This window comes from Euphorbia lathyris, chromosome 10 (genome assembly GCF_963576675.1).
Source record: "Euphorbia lathyris chromosome 10, ddEupLath1.1, whole genome shotgun sequence".
Lineage (NCBI taxonomy): Eukaryota > Viridiplantae > Streptophyta > Magnoliopsida > Malpighiales > Euphorbiaceae > Euphorbia > Euphorbia lathyris.
Window position 1 is genome coordinate 18,611,081 of NC_088919.1, and position 21,406 is coordinate 18,632,486.

Genomic DNA, 21,406 nt, shown 5'->3' on the forward strand with positions numbered 1-21,406 from the left:
TTCGTTTTGTTATTGCTGTAAAAAGCAAACACGAGATTATTCACTAAACAATAGCATGAAAAGTAACTACCAAACAATTCCTTCAAATGCTAATGAGAATGCGACATAATGGATGGAAAATACGGAACTGTGTTGATATTTTATTTAGAATTTGTATTTCTTTTTTTTATATATAGAAAATCGTTTATTTTTATTTTATTTTTGGTTACATTGTAATAGCCTAATTAATTGGCGATCTCTCCCAACAAAAATTCGTAAAGGCGCGGTAATTTGGTAGAGTTTGGCGGGTCCAAATAAATTCAAAATTGGATTTAAATAGTATCAAAAAGCTTGCCATACACTCTCTCTTCTCCAAGTTCTTTTCTTCTCTGTTAAATCTCCGTTCTTCGATCAAACAAAATTCTTAGTTGCACCTGAAATGGGAGATCAAAGTCACCTTGAGAAAATGGGCAGAGAGCTCAAATGCCCTATCTGGTAATTTAAGTAGATATTCTGATTTTTCCCCTAATTTGAAATTGTTTAATTTGCTACTACCAATCTATTTTTTCTTTCCCTTTTCTTTTTTGTATTCATTAGAACTGTTCGATTGGAGCCCATAGCTTATCTATGTTATTTTCATTTTTGCAGCCTGAGTCTTCTGAATTCAGCTGTTTCGCTCACATGCAACCATGTTTTCTGCAAGTAAGTTTTTTTTTTTGTTTAAAAATTCAATGTTTTAAACCGTCGTTATTGTTTTGAATCTCCTAACTGAAAAAGCAAATGAACAATTGTATTCTGTTTCACTCAGTTCGTGTATAATGAAGTCAATGAAATCGGTTTCTGATTGTCCAGTTTGTAAAGTGCCATTCCGGAGAAGAGGTATTTGTTCTTTCCATTTTCATTTAATTTCATTTGAGTTGCATTCAGCAATTGGGTTTTGATTCTGTAACCGTTTCAAAAGAATCAAAAGAACGTCTTATTGTAGCTAGCATAATTGGGCATTACGCTAGAATTAGCTAATCTATATTAGTATTTTGTCAGCAACTATGCTGTTGTTCTATGCGTTTCTTAGAATATGATATTACTGTAGAGGTTCGAGCTGCTCCTCACATGGATAGTTTGGTGGGTATATACAAAAGCATGGAAGCTGCGTCCGGATTCCAGATTTTTGTCACTCAGAATCCATCATCGACTAAATTGTCTGGTATATCTGCAACATATATACTTTTTAATCATGGATATAATTATTCGTTTCCTATCTTGTTGGTGTTTAGGAGTCCATGCTTTTTTTTTTGTCCTTGGCAAAAAACAAGACGCCTATTACATGAAAATTCTCGTGGAATGGGATAAATTCATTTATCTCATAACTAAATTGCTTTTTATTTATCTTTGAACACAATTCACTTTTTCAGAATAAGTTTCTTGATTTTTTGCTGTTGTCTTGTACTGCACAGGCAACGTCTTATTGTTAATACTCGACTTTAGATGGCTACATTTAATTGGGATTTTCTTCTCTTTCCTTTTCTCATCTTCCAGATGAAATCAAGCAAGCAGATGGTGATAAGATTTGTGGTAGAGAAGACACTGATAGAGTGTGCCAGGATAGAGTGGAAAACCAAAGACTATCAGGAAGAAAAGGGGCGAGGAAAACAATTCAACCCAACCTTGCAGTTTCTGATCCTGCTAAACCTTCTTTCCCAACTAAGAAAAGAGTTCAAGTACCACAATGTCTTCTTTCAGAAACCCCAACACGACCTGAGAAGCTAGAAAGTAGATCAGGTGAAAACATTGAGGACAGATCCAAGGATAGTTCATTGGTCCGCAAGGAGATATCTGGCCTCGATAGAAAAGTTGAACATGGGCTTTCTCCGTTTTTCTGGTTGAGGGATGATGAAGATATTCAAAGGTTAACTCAAGAAGCTGATGGCAGTCACCTTTTGGAAGTAACACCACCATATGTTCCTACTTTTAGTGATATGAAGGACTCAGATGATGGAAGCCCCTCTAAATTATCCTTACCTGTAAGTTCTACATCATTCTAAACAAATGTCTTTATATATATCCAAAAACCATACATTAGTGCATCTATGGCTGATAATTATTCAAATTTTGTATTCAAAGCAGTGAATATCCCAGAAACACCTCCTTTAACTTTTGAAGCTAGGCTGATTCAAATTTATACTTCAACTGAGCTTCCAAGTTGATTCTTGACACATTGATCAGCTAAATATGTTTTTTTCCCCATCTAATACCTGTTCAAGTTTAATGTAAAGAAGGCTGGTTTTAACTAAAATAAAATTCTGACTTGAACAGTATACATATCACACTAGTTTTGCAGTTATGTTCTATTCTATCAAGTGACATAATTTTATTTTTTCCAACATTATGTAGGTGCAATCTGGTGGCAAATCAAATGATGCGGATTTTTTTGACAGTGAAATGTTTGAATGGACTCAAAGACCTTGCTCTCCAGAGCTTTTTTCAAGTCCTTCAAAGGTGCAGGTACAGTGGCAGTAATAGTGTTTTTTTCCCCAAAATATTTGGTTTACTGAAATTAAACTAATTTTCAGAATGATAATGTTGGTGAACCTGATGAAATTCAGGAAAGCAAAGAAGCACCTATACCAGGTTCAAATACAAATAATCAAAGTAATGAGAAGGAAAAATTGTTTAGTACTGAACATGAGATCATCATTGAAGATGAGCAGTTGCACCCCAGTTCCCCTTCAAGAGCCAAAAGTACTGACAGGAGAACTACAAGTGATAAATCCAACAAGAGAGGCAGGACAACTACAAGAACAACACTAAAGAAGTGTTTGAAGAAAGATGCAGGGCAGGATCCTTCTTTTAATTTAAAGAAAAAGTCAAGAAAAGTCATGCAGGAAGAAGCACATTGCAGTACAAGTATTTCTTTAAAAATCAAAGAAAATATGAGTGAGAAGGCTGGTGCCTCTGGAACTGGGTCACATCTTGGAATTGCTTCTTCTATTTCTCATAGAGTAGAAATACCAAAACTCAAAGATAAAATGGATGGCAAGTTGCCTACTTCATTGGGTAAGAAACGAAGTGGTACTGAAGATCTTGGAGATAGGATTGATCAAAATATAGCTGAGAAAGTTGGCACCAACTGCCAGATTGATGTCCCACTGACTTTGAAGAAACAAAAACTGACTTCCACCAACAGCAGCATTGCGGAAGAAATGTATGCAGTTAAAAACCAAATGGATGAACACTCCACCCCTTCTGAGGTTGGTGGTAAGAAAATCTCTAATACCAAGCAGAAACGCCTGAAACAAGGGAAAGAAAGTCACTCTGTGTTGAGGTCAAAAAGCAAGGAAGGCTTGAGAAACCAGAAAAATGTGAAAGTTTCCTTTCATGGTACCTCAGAAGATGAGCTAAGCAATGTGCAACAGGAGATTCATAGCAATCTGGGTGCCAAGGGAAGTAAATTCACTGGAAAGGTTTTGAATGTTCATGCAAAAGAAACTAAATCAACTGATAAGATTGAACGTAGTTTTGGTTCAAGAATCTGTGGGAATTCAGTAATATTGGGGCAACTTGATCAATCAGAAGTGGCTTTACGTGCTTGCCAAACCATTACGCATATGATTCAATGTGCTTTTTGTCATTCTTCAGAGGATACAGAGGTATTTGTTCCTTGTTTACTAAGAACAGTTCCATCTTCTACTTCATGTTTCTCTCATGCTCTGTTTTTTTTATCTTGCTACCTTCTAAATGCGCTGACCAAATGGCAGGCCTCAGGAGAGATGGTACACTACTCGAATGGAAGGCCGGTGGCTGCGAATTTTAATGGAGTGAAGGTTATACATGCCCATAGAAATTGTGCTGAATGGTAAGATTAATCTTTATTTGAGCTATGAAAGGAAATTAATTTTTTGTTTTATTTTCTCTAATATGAGGTCATTTACTTGGTTGCTTTTCCCATTTAGCAAGATATTGATGAATATATAACTTATAAGTGAAACAAATTCAGGCAGGCTTGGCAAAACCTGCAGTTTTAAGCACTTGGTGTGACATTATAAAACTTGTATATCATAACAAGGGAATTCTTCTGGATGAGATTGTAATGAAAACTTTTCTGGTGAAATAGATCATGGACTTTCATATGATCATTATGTTCGCACATCAATGATAAATGAATCTTAACTTTCATTTTTTTTTCAGCTGTGGATCCTAGTGCTTGTAGTCTTTGATAATATGAAGAAGAAATGATAATCTAACTCATTCATGCAGGGCGCCTAATGTTTATTTTGAGGATGATATTGCTATTAATCTTGAAGCTGAATTAGCTAGAAGCAAGAAAATAACATGCTGCTGCTGTGGTATCAAAGGTGCTGCACTTGGATGTTACGAGAGGAGTTGTCGCAAGAGTTTCCATATCAGCTGTGCAAAGATGACACCTCAATGTCGATGGGATACTGTTAAGTATCATTAGTTTAACGTCTTTTATACTAATTCAAAATTTTCTTAGCATGCTTACCTCCATACTGTTTGATTCTGTTGCAACAGGACAACTTTGTCATGTTATGTCCACTTCATGCTTCTTGTAAGCTGCCCAATGAAGACTCTGACTCTCAAGAGAGAAAAAGAAAGAAATGCATTCAAAAAAAGTATGTGAACTCTTCAGTTGACTTTAATGTATTCTTCACTGTTATTTAATGGTAAACCTGATGTTTAACTTGGAATTTGCTTGTCTTCCAGAAAAAAAACCCAACAGAGTAATCAATTAGTTTCTAAATGTGATTCCAGTGCAAATCCAAGTTGGAATTCACATGAAAAAATGGACAAGTTGGTTCTTTGTTGTTCTGCCCTCACAGTTGAGGAAAGGGTAAGAGAGTCTAGATAAAAAAAAATATGCCTTGATATTCGATCAGAAAAAAGTTTACATTCTACTGGTTACTGCAGGAATTTGTTTCTCAGTTACAGCGGTCATCCGGGATAAAGGTGTTGAAAAACTGGGATTTGAGTGTCACCCATGTTATTGCTTCAACAGATGAAAATGGAGCAGGCCGAAGAACACTCAAGTTTCTTATGGGTATCTTGGAGGGGAAATGGATACTGAATATTGAGTGTGAGTACTAATTTTCTCTGTAATGAATATGTTCTTCTAAATTTTGGAATTCTACAAGCACATAGGCATGTGCATTGAAGATTAATAAATGTGTTTGCAATGTAGTCATTATCTTTGTAGTTAATGGTAACCTTCTTTGTCATTTCATAGGGGTTAAAGCTTGCATGAAGGCCATGAAACTTGTTCAAGAGGAGCAATATGAGATCAAGGTTGATGTTTATGGGGTAAAAAGTGGTCCACAACTTGGAAGACTTAGAATCCTGAACAAGGTTGGATTTAATTCTTTTGCTAGCCTCATTTACAACACAAGGGTTCTAAATGCTATTTGCTTGTGCTTGTCTAGTCTTTATGTGGCTTGATAGTCTTGTTCTCCCTCTTTCTTAATTCAATAGCATCTACAGCAATAGTTCAGCTCATAGAAAACATAGTGGTTTTAGTTTTTTTTTTTTATTCTGCGAATAGAATAGAATCTTTAAGTAGAACCAGATTCTTTGCTAATGTTGGTTTTAATATAGAAATATGGTGTTCAAGCGGTTTTGATGGAAAGTTTTCTTGAATTAAAGGATAAGAGAAACCTTATTCCACCAAATTGGCACCATACTTCTTACTCTAGAAGGCTGATCTACAGTTCATTCTGTATCTTGATTGCCATTCCTATTTATCTTGATATGATCCACTAGAGGTCTATCACATATTATGCGTTCGTGTACGCTTCTGCATATGCTTGGTTGTGCACAACTTCTTACTGATGAGTTTTATTTTCCTCAGCAACCAAAAGTTTTCGAAGGATTGAAGTTCTATTTGATGAGAGATTTTCCAGATTCTTACAAGGGATACATCCAAGACATTATAGTGGCTGGTGGAGGAGCTATTCTGCATAGAAAACCCATTTATGGAGTCCAAGGGGCTTCACCATTGGGTTCATCTGCACATCCAGCATTCATAATTTACAGTATTGAGTTATCCGACAAGTGTGATCTCAGCAAGAAGGATATGATTTTAAACCAAAGAAGGGCTGATGCTGAAGCTCTGGCTGGTGCAACTGGAGCCAAGGCAGCAAGTAATTCTTGGGTTTTGAACTCTGTTGCAGCTTGTAAACTGCAAAGTTACTGAATTGAAGGAACCTTGTAAATGACCAGTTATCTGCTTATATTATTTTCTAAATTTATAAGTTAAATTGTAAGCCTGTATAAAACATCATAGCAATTATACAAATCCTGCAATGGAGGTTTTCTCTGTTCAAATTTGATGATGTAAAATTGAAAGAAATCAAGTATGCTAAATTGTCAAGATGAGAGTTACAGAGGGCAAGAGGCTGAGAAAAGCATCATCCTCTCAAGACAGGACAGGAAAGAAAACAAAATTTGGAATAATACAAACTTGTGGAGAGTATTACTAAACACATAAAGTATTGCCTAATGTTATGACTTTCTACTTTTGACATTACAAACTGCTTCCCTTTTCTTGTGTGAGTAAATTAGGTAAAGATTAAAAATGGGGTTGTCATTCTAGAACAGACTTCTTGCTGCTGGCAGTGATCTCAGCGTGAGGTTTAGCACACATGATGTTCTTCTCTACATGTTTGGATATTTTGATGTGAAATCTCTCGAACATTTGCTCCAGTGCAGAGATCTCTTGCTGAATATCAGGTGATTGATCTTTGTTTAAGGCCATTCTTTCTTTGAAACTACTGAGTCTTTCGAGACCAGCATTGACTTCCATGCTGATCTCGTCCATTGTCGAGTGACATTCATAGTTTTCCTGTTTGGCACCCTTGTATTTCCTCTTCAAAGATCGATACCTGTCGAGGGACTTAAGGAGCTGGTCGGAAAGTGCAGCAGCCTCCCCTCCAGATCCAACAGCACCATTCTTGATCTCCATGTGGTCTGGGGCATTAGATTGAAGCTTGGCCAATAATGTCTTGTTCTGAGCCTTGAGATCGTTGACAAGTTCCTCCATTCCATTCAATTCACTGTTCTTTCTGGAAAGCTCACAAGCCATAATGTTCTTTTCTTTCCCTAAGCTGCAACACATGATTTCAAGGCTCTTTCTTGCAGCCAAGCTTGCACTGAGTTGTTTTCTGATCCTCTCATATTCATCAATTCCTGGTTCTTGCTGCCATTTCCTTTCCCTTGGGGTTGAGGGTGAGGGTGTTGGTGTCTGCGAGGGTGTTGGTGTTGCAACCACACCTCTGCTAGGCCTGAGTTCAGTATTGCATCTCCGAAGCTCAGCCAATCGTTTCCTCGAAGATTTTGATTGATATGATTTCTCAACTCGTGATTTGACATCTTCTAGAATGGTCATCATTCCTGCCATCCTCTGTGTTTTTCTATCATCATTTGTGCTCGCCCCATTATGCTCTTGAATTAGTTTTAGCAGGAGCTTCACATTTGTTGCAATACCTTCACATTTGGGGCAAAACATAATATGTATATTTAAGATTCCGCAATGTAAGAATACAACAAAAACAAAAACAAAGCCTTTGTCTCGGAAATATTCTAACATGAACAGTCATACGAAACCGCCACAATGTAAGAATATTGAAAGAAAAAGCAAAGAAGAATGAATTACCTTCTAAACTATAATCGTCAAACCTTATAGGAGTATCAATAACAGGTGAATAAGGAGGAGAAGAAGAAGAAGCAGGTGAGGTAGGAGCCAGGTTCGGAGAGGAAGAGGCTCGAGCTCTCGTTTTGTTGTCCATCAAGGAAAATAAAAGTTATGCATATATTTTGAGAAATTATATGAGGTAGCTTAGAAGGTGATTTTATTAAGAGATCCAAAAAGGAGAGATTGTTTGCACTCTCCCTCCTTTTTCACTGTCTCTGTCTTTTTTGTTTTTTGTTTCAATTTTTTTTAATGATTTTGGGTTATTGATTTAGATTTAGATTTTGTTTGTTTTGTTTAATGATTTGATGGTAGTGAAGACATTTTGAGAAATGGTTGGTTATTGGTTGAAACAATGCATGTGTAATTAATAATTTTTGGTGATGGGTTTGACTTTTTCATTGGTAGTTTTGTGTCTTGCACTATAATGGGAATGAAATGTACCTAATCTCCTATTTGTTCTATAATTATTAGTTATCTTAAGATTATAAGAATTAATGTTATCAAAAAAAAAAAAAAAGATTATAAGAATTAATAAAAATAATTATACTTAAAATCTTATTATGGTTTCTCAACTAAATTTCCTAACTAATTGTACTGCAGGGGTAACATGAAAATGTAGAAATTGAATTTGCATAGATAAATGTTATACTTATGAGAAAAACAAAAGTGAAGTGAAGATATGTTTAATTAGTTATCAACATAACTCAGTTCAGATGTGAGAGGTTATAGATTCGCAGTCTTGATCACATGCATCTTAATGAGCATGTAGAATTTACAACCTCGAACCTATCATCTTAAAAAAAACCATCCATAAAAATTCCGGACTACGTTGTTATCTACAAGTGAATAGGTTGCACATGTAAACACTTACGCATCATTTATTTTAAGGATAAGTTCTATGTTTACTTTTCAAATTACCAATAACTTCTAATAGCATATAATTAGAAAAAAGTAAAATGTCATTTATTTCTTTTAAAATATACCTTCAAGTATTCTAACTCAAATCAGAAATTTAAGAGGTTAATTAAATATGTAAAAAAATATATATTATATTCTAATAACTTATCTAAATTTTAATGAGAAAAAAAAAACCCTTACCACGTCTTGCTCCTTCTCTTTAGTTTTTTTTGCTTGACCGTTGCTTCACTTAGAGATGTAAATGGTGTTTCCAACGGGGATGGAGAATCCTCGATAAGGATTCTCATGGAACCGGGATGTGGATAATTTTATCCTTCGTGATGGGGATGGGAAAGGGATGGGTAAATGTATCCTCATCCTGCGGGGATTCCAGTCCCCGCCCCATTAATACCCAAATTGAGATCCCCGATTATTCCCCGTGATAATTGATTTTTCTAAGATGATTTAAGTACATTTTAATTAAGCGATTGGTTGTTTTCAGTTTTTTTTGTGATTTGAAAATTTTGAGAATGATGGTTAATACTTGGTATTATTAGTTATTGTTTCTAAACGTTTTTGTATTTACTGATTTTTTAAACATAAACGGTGATTCTTCGTGGAGAATGGGGAACGAGGAATGAGGATACCATTTTTAGAACATCTGTAAATGGGGAATGAGGATCCCCGTAGGGATATAGATTCCCCACGGAATGGGGATGTGGATAAGTTTGTCCATGTTTAGCTCGCGGGGATGGAAAATCCCCGACTAGTTGGGGAACGAGGATGGGAAATGCATTTCTCGCCCCGTCCCTCCCGTTTACATCCCTAGCTTCACTCCTCTCTTACTCTTCCTCATGTACATGTAGTTGTGGTAAAAACTAAATGAGTCATGTACTATAAATATATATATATATATATATATATGGGTTAATTTGTTCAATTGATTTATTTTAGAATACCCGCGATGAATTTTGAAAGTTGAAGTTGCAAGCTTTCCAAGGACTACTCATAGGCATTAAATATACCTCCAATGAAAGAGTTATGAATTTTCGAAAATTGCTACATAAACACAAAAATGGACAGACAAAAATCATGGCTCCTAGTTTTTAAGCTTGTTTCGGCCATAATCTTCAAGTTCTACCCATATTTTTGCTTCTCCGAATCTGAAATGAAGTATAGGTTGAGTATTTTCATAGGCTAACTTGAGTAATAGATATACAAATTGACTATAAAAATAAGCTTAGTGCTTCCTTCCAAAACTCAACAAATCAACAAACAAATAATAAATCAACAATTAAACTCAATAAAATCATTGCCTATCTTATTAATTTTGAGTATACTTCCTTCTATTCTAAGTTCAAGTTCATCTCCTTCGATTTACACTTCTCAATTTCAGCTCAAAAAGCTCAGTTAGTTTCACACTTTCCCACAATTATTTCTGCAATTCCAGTCGATATAATCGCTATCCGATCATTCAAAGTCTTTAAATAATCATAATATATAATTCATAATCATCGATTTAGACTAATCTTGCTATCCAATGATCTACCATTGTCATCTTCAACCTTAGCTTCAAACTATAACTCACAAATCGAAATACTCAAAGCCCCATTTTTGTGACGTTTTCTATTTACAAACCTTTTCCAAAACATATTTACAAGATATTTATTGAATCCAATCAATCAAATCACCTAGAACCAAGTTTTCGATAATTATCGATTTCAAAATCGACATAATTTCCATTAAACAACTGTTCTGATTAGCTATTTTTCAAAAATATTTCGACCGCCACGAGCCATTGTTCACTGCGAAACCAACCTTAATCTCTTTATTGATATCCAACTATAAATCTTAGTTTTTATTTCGTTCAAAACAATCTCATTTAACCATCGTTTTATTTCTCAAAGTTTCCTTGTTACTCGGTATTCTCATAACTCAAAGCTGAAGAAACTAATTTGATTTCTAGAAAATATCCACTTTGGTCATTCAACTTTTAAAACAAGTCAAATTTTTACATCAAACTTCAACAAGTTTCAGTCCAATTTGCAAGCATTCCAGCGACATCAATGTCCACTTCAAGGCTTCAACGACAAGTTTGATCCTTTATTTAATTGCGTACATAATTGATAACATCCAAAAATTACCCTTAGGGGCAAACTCAGAGAAACCCATATGCACAATGGCCAAATGGCATAAAGGTATAACTTTAAAGCCAGGTCCACCAAAGTTAAGGCATGGCGTATATTAGAAGATACGCAACGTAGGACCTAGTATAAGGCAATGATATATATCCACCATCCAAGGTAGATACGTCCGCTCCGCCACTCAGCCGTTTTTCTAGGAAACGACAATAATCAAGTCGCATTAATCAGTTTATTAAATGCTCTAATAGTCATACATAAAGGATGTATACTTAAATACATTAAAAGACATTAAATGGAAGATTATTCATTTACTACTCCGATGGTTATGGAAATCATGTATAAATACCCTCATCTAGAGGTATTCAAGGTACACATTCTGATTCCTTACTTTGTGCTTATAGTTTATTCTCTCAGAATCATTACTAACTTAAACATCAGAGTGTCCCCGACCGAACCCAACGACGCCTCACAAGGAAGAGCTCCAGTAGAAGATTTTCCACAAGTTATCAATAATTATTCCAATTATTCTTAAGAACAAGTTATTTCAATTTTGCAACTTATATCATGCGTTATAAATTTGCTCATTTTTGAATTATGCGTTTGAGTTATAATTTCCTTTTTATTCCTACATCTGCAATCAAAACAAAAACATAAAACTTATAAAATCAATAAAACAATGAAAAAATTTAAAAAGTCTTTGTGCTTGGTTTTATTTATTTTTAGTAAATAGTTAACTGATTGACCTGTCAGGCGAAACCGAAGATCTAGAAGTTTCTATTTTATTTTCAGTTCTTGCATCCTCCGATCAATCATTGTGTTTTTTGAATTTAGGTTTATGCGCATTCACCATATTTATTGCACTTATTTCATTAATTGCTAAAAGTATTTATTATTTATACATATATACTACAAAACTATCGCCAACATCATCATTCAACTTTTCTGATTTGAGTTTTAGTTTTTTTACATATGAGCATTTGTTGATGCGTCACTCTTAGTTTAATTCACTTAATGAGAAATTAACCTTACTGAATTAATTTACGTTAATAACAATTATAATTAGTGTAACCACTAAAATATTTTACAAAATTAATAATGAACACTACTTCCATTTAATTTAATTAATGAGATTTAATTCTCTAGTAACACTCCAATATATATATATATATATATTATCAAATTTAAAAAATATATTTTAGACACACCATTAATTGAAAAATAAAATAACAATTTTATTATATGGAAAAATATAATAAAAATTACAATAAACGGGATACAATAAACCTTTAGATTAACTGGATAAACGAAAGAAGATGATTCCGAGGTCCAGTGGGATCAGTTTGCTTAAAATATATTTTACTACAATCGACAATCGTCTTCCAAGATATAATACAAGTGTGAGTCAAACTCTAACTATGTGTCAAATTATCACCAAAACACTTGAAAATAGAACGAATCGAAACAGAGACCTGAACAAAATTTGGCACAAAAAAAAATTCAGATGAACTATTTATCTATTTTGAATGAGCCAAAAATCACTCCTATAGGCAGAGAGTTATTTTTCCTCAATTAATTCATTTAATTTAATAAGGTATTAATATTAATAAATTAATTCACGTTAATTATAATTAAAACTAGTGTAACCACTAAAATATTTTTACAAAATTAATTATAAACCTTACTTTCATTTAATTCAATTAATGAGATTTAATTCTCTAGTAACCACCATTTCTTTCCTATAAAATTTGTTCATCCCTCCTTCTTTTTCTTCTTCTTCTCCTATTTCACTTCAAATTTTGGCTAGCCCCATCATTTCTTAATTTTTAAGAGTTTCAACCGTTAATTAATCGCGGTGAAATTTTAGGTGTAACGTCCAAGCACCTATTTCTATATTTTGATCGCAGGAGATTGGATTTAGATATTTATAACATGAGTTTGTCCTGGGAAGATTATTAGGATCTTGGAGTTTTTCTCCATTTCTTTGCCAAGTATGTAATTATCAACCGTCTTTGAGTTTTTCTCCATTTCTTTGCTAAGATATGTAATTATCAACTGCCCTTGAGTTTTTGCATATATATGTATATATATAGAATTATGGAATTTCCAGAAATTGGTTTCTTATGATTTTTTTACAAATTATTTTGTTAAATTGAGGTTTTTTATAAACTATTTCTTAATCATGAGTTTGATTTTAAATTGAAGGAAATAAGCATGTTTTTGTGTAGTTTTGATTTAAAAATGATATTGATGTATTGAGATTTGTTCTTGATGAATTTTACTGTGAGTTTTTTGTTTATTGATTAAAACTTGCGAAAGAATTGTATTTTGGTGTAAGAAATTATAGAATAGAAGTAAAAAAAATCTTATGCGATTTATTTGTTGAATAAGGAATTTATGTATATATATATGCCTATTGTAATGTGTATTATGGAACAAAAATATTTTTGGGTATCCATCAATAATAATTCGGACGGGTGTTTTTGTGATTTAAAGACTATATTTAATAAAAAAAAAATATGATTTATGTACACAGTTTAAATACCTATTGAGTATGGCAATAAAATTCTGGAAAAACCGTACATCAAAACTACACTAAAGAGGATCGAGCTTTAATATAAATAAAGTACTATAAAATGACTTTTAGTTTTGATTATGTTTTACGTTGATAACTTCTTTATATAAAAATATTGGTTTATACTTATGGTTGAGTTTGATAAATGGATAAAAATATTATTTATAAGTTTATCGATTATAGCATTTGATTTTGGCAAAAGTCTTCATAAATATATACATATAATTATTTTAAGTGAAATTAATTTTTATAGTTGGTAATTACTTACTAATATTTCTGTCTCACATTTTAAAATATTTTTAATATTTTAGGTGGGAAAGAGCAAACTCATAGTATTGAATATGATCTCTCTATATCATATCCAATGCTGATTAAGGGTGTTTCAGGTTGGATGTGATAATTTTACTAAATTAATTTACGTCAGTGCAACTACTAAAATATTTTACGGAATTAATAATGAATATTAATCTATTTAATTCTCTAGTAATCACCTTATTAGCTAAACATCTACTAACTAATAATAAACAATGAACTACAACACTACCATCAATATCTATGAGTTAATAACAAAACCAAATAAGCAACTTTATTTTTATTCATACATATAAATTAACTGTGGTGAAGCTCTTAGCCTAGTGGTTGAGAGCTTAAATCACATCCGGATCTGGTGGGGTTTTTTCTTTCTTCTTTAATGTAAGCGCATTGCGCATACATATAAAGTAACTTTTTTAAATAAATAATTTTACTAAATATAGGTTTATTATTAAGTTTTTTTATAAATAATTTATTAATTAATAGATACAAATTAGACCTCGCCATGGGCCGATGAGCTCGCCCGCCCGGCCTGAGCCCAAGCCCATTTAGCCGGGCCTGGACACATAAAATTAGTGTCAGGCCTGGCCCGTTCCAAGCCCGATTAAGCCTGCCTAGTAAATGGGTGGGCCTGGGCTATGTAAATACCTGGCGGCCGGGCCGGCCGTCCCGTTAGACATATATATATATATATATATATATATATATATATATATTTGTAAATTTAATTATATAAATTAAACGAGTCCATAAAAACCCTACATATATAAATTTATAGATAATTAAATAAGTAATTAGTATTTACAATTTACAATTAGTTTTCTAAGACTTATTAACTATTATGTTTATCTTTCCTATTCCTACAAAAAAAAAAATTAACTATTATGTTTATTATTTTTTATTAAAAAAAGTTAGTATTTTTTTTTTTAATATAGATATGGGCTTGGACGGGCGGGCTTGAGATTCCTTTTTTAGGTCCGAGCCCGATCCCGACTATATTAGTGTGGGCTTGGGCTGGGCTTGGGCTTATCAGATTTGATCACAAGCCCGATAGGCCCGGTCCGAGCCCGACCCATGCCGAGGTCTAGATACAATTAATATAACTTTTAATTAACAATTTTGATATATACATCTTTTAGGACTGTATATAAACATATATTTTTATGTATTTAATATAGATTGAAATCGACTGAGAGTTTTAATCGTAAACTCACAAAGATTACAAACTTCTCTAGCTAAACTAGAAGGTTGAATAAACCCAAAGGATGATATCCTTGCTCCAATGGAGGCTTCAAAGTCAATATTAATCAAAAGTTAAGAAACATTACAAAATGAGGAGAATATATACTCCTCCCAAATAAAAGACAAAAACTAAAAGGCCCCCCTAGGGTTACCAACAACTAAGGAACCATAGGGGTAAGGTAGGAATTACATAAAGATAGATAATAGGATAATTAAGTTAAATGGCAAGGTGGTAAATAGTTGAGTGGAAAAACAGTAAATAGAAGGTGGCAGATATTGTTCCTAACAAGAAGAACTTGGGGAGGAAGTATTCCTCAACCCTGGTACGCCCCGCGTAACCTTATTCACGCCCCGCGTGGTTGTGTCTCTGGGCTTGGTGGCTCTCATTGGGCATTCACACGCGTGGCATCCCCGGAAGTACGCCCCACGTTCTTTACCTCCTGGACGGAACTCTCCTCGAAATCCTGTTCCCCCGATATTGGATTCTTCACGCTCCGCGCCCCCTTACGTGCGCTCCACGTATTCGGCTTCTCACGCTTGATCTCGTCTCCCTCGGTTAATTCTCTTTGGGTCTCGTCTTTAGGTTCCAGGTCCGCCTTCGAAGGACGGATGCCCTCATCATACTCTCCTTCTTTAAAAGAGTTTGACCCTAACTCAATGACAGAACAAGAATGATTCATTCCCAAGGTTGATGTTCCGCTCACCCCATTAGCAATACTCTTCTCTTGGCTCGGTTACCCGTTACTAGCAATCCGATGGGCTGCTCAATGCTTGCATCTTTTAGCGGCGATGGTTCTCGGCTAGGGCACACAATCAAGGCGGCTTTCTTTTCTCCCTTAGTAGGACCCGTCAACGGCGTGAGAATTTACTTGGCCCCATCTTTGAATACGGTGTACGTGTTGTCTCTTCCCGTATGTGAGTCATCTCGGTCGAATTGCCAAGGTCTCCCAAGAAGCAAGTGATACACATCCATCTCAACCACATCACACATAACCTCATCTTGGTAGGCCCCAATAGAGATAGGAACCTTGCACCAGTGAGTGACATTAAGCTTCTCCCCCTCTTTAATCCAACCCACTCGATACGGATTCGGATGTGGCTCGGGCACTAAGCCGAATTTGCTCAAGGCGGCTTTGCTAAGGATGTTCTCTTGACTTCCACCATCAACAATCAACTCACATTTTAATCCGTGGATTAAACCTCTAGTCCTAAACAATTGGTGCCTCGGGTCATGTTATTGTCCTACCGACATAAGAACTCTCTTCACTACATGGACTCCCCGGTCATCTCCGGATGATCCGCTATCCACGGGCTCACAATACACCCATCGTTTCCTCCATACTCATCATCCTCGTACCTCTCAACCATATTAGCACTCCTCCTTTTTGGACATTCATTCGAGCGGTGGCCCGGTTCGTTGCATCGTCCACGGGTTGTTGCCCTTAGGAGGTGCCGCTGCCCTAAAGGGTCTCACGTCTCCACTAGGTGATTTCCCCCCATTTAAGACTTTAGTGCCATTTGAGCTAGTGCCACCTTTGTCCTTATCCACCTCTTTGGACCCTTCCCCCTCTTCACATGCTTCCTCAATCCTCGGCCTTCGGTATCCGTCACGTGCTCTAACATTCAATTGAGGCTCGGCCTTCAAAGCTAGATTCCTTGCGTCTTGAATCCGGATTACCATTTGTGTCCCAATTCTGTCTTGAATGTTATACCGTAGCCCCTCTAGATACCTTGATGTCTTTTGGCTTTCAGTTTCCGACAAGTTGGCCCTTGCCGAAAGCCTTAAGAACTCCGAAGTATACTCGTGCACGCTCCTAGCTCCCTGTGAGCAATTTCGGTAGGAGTTGTAGATATACTGCTCGTAGTCGGGTGGCAAAAACTGTCATACCCGACCCTAAACGACCTCAATCGGCATCAGGCGTGAAATAGAAAGATCACAATCAACACTTAATAGTCTCCAAATATCATAAATATCACTTTTCTAGGTATTCCTCTTAAATGTATATTCTGAACAAATCTGTATTCCTATTACATTAAAACCTCAACATATTTACCAACTTCATCATATTACAGTTAAATACTAAAGTTCTAATAATAATTCTAACAATAAGCAACTACTTCCGATCCTCGCCTAATCGGTCGGTAACCTTCTCTCTATCCTGCACTTTCTCACCTAAAAACATTAAAACATTTAAAAAGGTGAGACAGAAATCTCAGTAAACAATTATCAACTACATAAAATACTTATACTCAAAATAAGTATATATATAGTTTAATTTTCAAAATACATCATATAAATTCATATACTTCAAAATGAACATTTTATGGATTAAACCATAATAAAATACTCAAATAGTACTTTTAACCAAATATGCAATTTTAAATATCATAAGCTTGTTATAAACATTATTTCTCAAAATATCACACATAGTCAAAACATAAATCACTGTATTAAAATACTTAATATAAAACTCATGTCCAAAATAACTATATATATTTATTTGTTTAAAATCTCGACTATACAAAATAAATAGGTTTGCAATTAACCATTTACTCAAATCAACTGTAAATCAATACATACTTCATAAATCGTATCTCAATAAATACTTCACAAACCGTATCCATCCGAGAGATAATCCCCGTATGTATCAATCCCCACAATATAATAGAATCGAGATATCTCATAATTTTGCCTAACCCGCATGGTCTTACTCAACACTTCTTTGCCATACCCGATAGGTCTTTTAACTGTGTACACAGGCCGTATTTCTCACTAAATACGGAATTTAATTAAAGCCACCTATCCGGATTACTCTTGATGGATACTAAAAATATTATAATTCCATAATATAATTTGAAATCAGAAATATATATATATATATATATCATAAATCAACATCATAAATTTTCTTAATACCTTTACTCAATCAATTTCCAAAATATTAAATCATAAATCATGATTGAACTAAAATCACCAATAAATAATTTAAAGATATACTTATCAATATTAACTTCAATTTCTTAAAAATAACACATAAATCATCATATATAGACTTTATTTCAATAAATCATAATTTCATTAAAATTAATATTTTAACAACCTTTAATTAAAACTCCAATTTACTTTGAGAAATAAATTTATAGAAAACCACTTATTATATATACATATACCCTTAATCACAAACCAATTATCAATAAAGTTTCTCAATACACTTTCTTTTGAATTCTACTCTTCAAAATATCAAATCTGATACAAATATTAATCGAATATACTAAGTTCATCAAAAACAAACCCAAATCATGTATACATAAACATATATTATAGGTTAAAATTGACATGCAAATACATATATAATTACTTGAACTTAATTTTAAGCTCATGTTAAAAACTAATTCATTAAAACTCCAATTAATCAAATTCATGTCAAAAATCACCACAAAAATTCAATTTTCTGGAAAATATAGAGTTATACATACATATATATACATAAAAACTCAAAAGGGTAGTTGATAATCACTTACCTTAGCAAAGAATTTGAAGAACACACTAAAAACACCAAATATTCCCTATGAATCTGCCTAGGATGAACCCAAGCTACGAAACTCCAAATCCAAATAACACTGTCCACAATGTGTATTAGGATGTCTAGAATCTAATGTAAAAACATCAGCTCGATCGGGCGGTGCAATCTCCGGCAATCAAATAATCATTAGAGATGGGTCATTTTTGGTGTTTGAAAGAGAAGGAGAGTGTGATGGAGTGGATGATAAACATCCAAATCTTGGAATTGTGCTTAATTGATAGGCACGAAATCAGTATATGGGAATGTGATATTTAGCTTCCCAAGAAGGAAAAATTTCCTTTTTGGTCCCTCTGAAATTTATCTTCTTTTAAAACTTACCCTAAATTTTTAATTTTGCACTTAAAGCTTAAAATTAGCCTCCAAACTATATCCATAATACTCAATTAACTCTCTAATTAATAAATAAATATAATGTAACCCAATATTAAGGTATAATAGCTAAAATTAAGGACACGGATGTGACAAAAACCGTTCTCTCATCATCGATTTCATCCTCCGCCAAGACCTAATTGGTTCCCTTCCTCCCCTTCTCCTCTCTTCCTTCACATTGTCCCACCATACCGAGGCTCCCCCTTTCATTCTATAGGCCACTAACCGAACTCTCCTATCTTCCGGTATGCCCGCATAGTCGAAGAACCTCTCCACCTCAAGCAACCAATCAAGGAACCCCTCAATGTCGAGTTCCCCTCCAAATGAAGGTAGATCAACTTTCAGCTTGAACGCCTCGTCCCTCTCATAGTGTCCTCCATACCCAACTCTCCCATTAATACCGTCCCTATAACCGCCTCTACCAACGTCATGACCCCCATATGGATCATTCATCCCATAATTTCCCCTTCCGTGACCACCTACATCATCAACATTCAAAATATCCAAATTCCCGGCACGCACATGCACGGGACCAACAACATCATCCATATCCATATCATTCACATGCCTAACATTCCCAATACCGACATCATGCCTAATACCCATGTTTCTAGCAATCCTATTCAAGTTGAAATCATCAAATAGATTGCCGTCACTATCACTATCACTATCGACATTTCGAATGACCATGACGTTAGGATGCTTTACCTCATGAACCCGAGGGTCCGCTCGTTGTGGTGCTTGGTTTCTCAAAGGAGGTGGCGTTGGGTGTCTATCCGGTGGAGGCCGGATTGCATCTTCATTTTTCCGGTGAGGGTCTCCGGCTAGGCGACCTTGAGTGTTTCGCCCCTCGAGCTTTAATCCTTCAATGGCGAGAAGGATATCTCAGGTGCTCGTGTCGTGCTTCTCTTCCAACACCCATAGGGATTTCATTAAATGCTTCACATTGCCTTCTAGCACATCAACTCGTTGCTCCATGGATCCGGTGGTTTCGTTTGTGATACGTGGTTGAACCATTTCCGAGAAGAAGTCTCTGGGAAGGAAAACGACTCGGCTCTGATACCAACTAATATAGATTGAAATCGACTGAGAGTTTTAATCGTAAACTCACAAAGATTACAAACTTCTCTAGCTAAACTAGAAGGTTGAATAAACCCAAAGGATGATATCCTTGCTCCAATGGAGGCTTCAGATTCAATATTAATCAAAAGTTAAGAAACATTACAAAATAAGGAGAATATATACTCCTCCCAAATAAAAGACAAAGACTAAAAGGCCCCCCCTAGGGTTACCAACAACTAAGGAACCATAGGGGTAAGGTAGGAATTACATAAAGATAGATAATAGGGTAATTAAGTTAAATGGCAAGGTGGTAAATAGTTGAGTGGCAAAACAGTAAATAGAAGGTGGCAGATATTGTTCCTAACAAGAAGAACTTGAGGAGAAAGTATTCCTCAACCCTGGTACGCCCCGCGTGGTTGTGTCTCTGGGCTTGGTGGCTCTCGTTGGGCATTCACACGCATGGCGTCCCCGGCAGTACGCCCCGCGTTCTTTACCTCCTGGACGAAAGTCTACTCGAAATCCTGTTCCATGCTCCGTGCCTCGGAGGGCACGCCCAGCGTATACGACCCGCTGGGCTGTTCCCCCGATATTAGATTCTTCACGCTCCGCGCCCCCTTACGTGCGCTCCGCGTATTCGGCTTCTCATGCTTGATCTCGTCTCCCTCGGTTAATTCTCTCCGGCTCTCGTCTTTAGGTTCCGGGTCCGCCTTCGGAGGACGGATGCCCTCATCAGTATTTCTAATATTTACAATTATTATTGCATTGAACTTTTGCATAAATTAAATACTATTATATATAATATTTTTATTAGTATATTTTGTTGTATTTAAAAGTTTAATGTAATAATAAATATTTAAAAATACATAAAAATATATACTTTTAATTTTTATATGCAATCTAAGGACCGCATATATCAAAATAATAAAGGCCTAATGCATACCCAGCCTCCTAAAGTTGTCCGTTTTGTTCATTTAACCCCCTCACCTCACGGGACAACCCTTTGACCCCCTAAACTTCAAGAAAACACTACTATTGACCCCTTATCATCCGACGTGGCATTGACCTAGTCAACGTTTGTGTCTCAAACACAAGAGGCGCGTGGGAAGATTTTGATGTCGCCTCCAACGGTAAAAAAGAAAGAAAAAAACAAATTATAAATACCCATTAATACCCAAAATCCCCAAATTACACCTAAAATCCCTAAAATTGTTGATCTCACCCTCATTCCTTCACTTCTTCTCTTCCTCCTCGATCGACATCATCTTCTTCCTTTTGTTCTTCTTCTTCTTATCTTCTTCTACTTCTTCTTCTTCACTTCTTCTTCTTCTCTTCCTCTTCTTCTCTTCTTCTTCTTCTTTTTCGCTTCTTCTGTTTTTATCGACAAAATCCCCAAATTGATACCCAAAATCTCTGATTTGTGATGGAAATTGACCATGTGTGCTTTTATGGTGAAGTTGCATATCTGAAAGTTTGCCAGAAAAAACCAAATCACGGTAGAAGGTTTTTTGGATGTCGAAATTATGGGAATGAACGATTCTGTGGT

The 21,406-nt window shown here is 35.2% G+C and overlaps 2 protein-coding genes across 4 annotated transcripts; one reads left to right on the forward strand and one right to left on the reverse strand.

Moving 5' to 3' along the window:
* The first annotated feature begins 317 nt into the window (after nucleotides 1-317).
* LOC136210024 (protein BREAST CANCER SUSCEPTIBILITY 1 homolog) lies at nucleotides 318-6,315 on the forward strand. 3 transcript variants are annotated; one of them, XM_066001698.1, is made up of 14 exons: nucleotides 318-474; nucleotides 628-681; nucleotides 788-858; nucleotides 1,070-1,183; nucleotides 1,516-2,000; nucleotides 2,371-2,481; nucleotides 2,550-3,626; nucleotides 3,735-3,832; nucleotides 4,234-4,420; nucleotides 4,510-4,610; nucleotides 4,702-4,828; nucleotides 4,906-5,071; nucleotides 5,222-5,340; nucleotides 5,840-6,315. In XM_066001698.1, the coding sequence occupies exons 1-14, from the start codon at nucleotides 419-421 to the stop codon at nucleotides 6,182-6,184; spliced, it is 3,111 nt and encodes a 1,036-aa protein (XP_065857770.1). In that variant the 5' UTR covers nucleotides 318-418; the 3' UTR covers nucleotides 6,185-6,315. The 3 variants fall into 3 exon arrangements, with proteins under 3 accessions (XP_065857770.1, XP_065857771.1, XP_065857772.1); XM_066001699.1 differs by having other exon boundaries at nucleotides 2,371-2,475; XM_066001700.1 differs by having other exon boundaries at nucleotides 319-474; nucleotides 2,583-3,626.
* A 132-nt stretch (nucleotides 6,316-6,447) lies between these two features.
* Nucleotides 6,448-7,897, reverse strand: LOC136210025 (uncharacterized). The gene is made up of 2 exons (XM_066001701.1): nucleotides 7,643-7,897; nucleotides 6,448-7,473 (listed from the first exon to the last, which is right to left on the reverse strand). Exons 1-2 carry the CDS (start codon nucleotides 7,773-7,775, stop codon nucleotides 6,575-6,577), a joined length of 1,032 nt encoding a protein of 343 aa, XP_065857773.1. The 5' UTR covers nucleotides 7,776-7,897; the 3' UTR covers nucleotides 6,448-6,574.
* Between the last annotated feature and the right edge of the window lie 13,509 nt (nucleotides 7,898-21,406).

What these genes read in the sequence shown, in the direction of transcription:
- LOC136210024 (XM_066001698.1), top strand. Translation starts at nt 419, where the DNA reads ATGGGAGATCAAAGTCACCTTGAGAAAATGGGCAGAGAGCTCAAATGC. An exon ending in CCTCTAAATTATCCTTACCT is followed by an intron (nt 2,001 to 2,370) that starts GTAAGTTCTACA and finishes AACATTATGTAG; the next exon opens with GTGCAATCTGGTGGCAAATC. An exon ending in GACTTAGAATCCTGAACAAG is followed by an intron (nt 5,341 to 5,839) that starts GTTGGATTTAAT and finishes TATTTTCCTCAG; the next exon opens with CAACCAAAAGTTTTCGAAGG.
- LOC136210025 (XM_066001701.1), bottom strand. Translation starts at nt 7,775, where the DNA reads ATGGACAACAAAACGAGAGCTCGAGCCTCTTCCTCTCCGAACCTGGCT. An exon ending in TGACGATTATAGTTTAGAAG is followed by an intron (nt 7,474 to 7,642) that starts GTAATTCATTCT and finishes CCAAATGTGAAG; the next exon opens with GTATTGCAACAAATGTGAAG.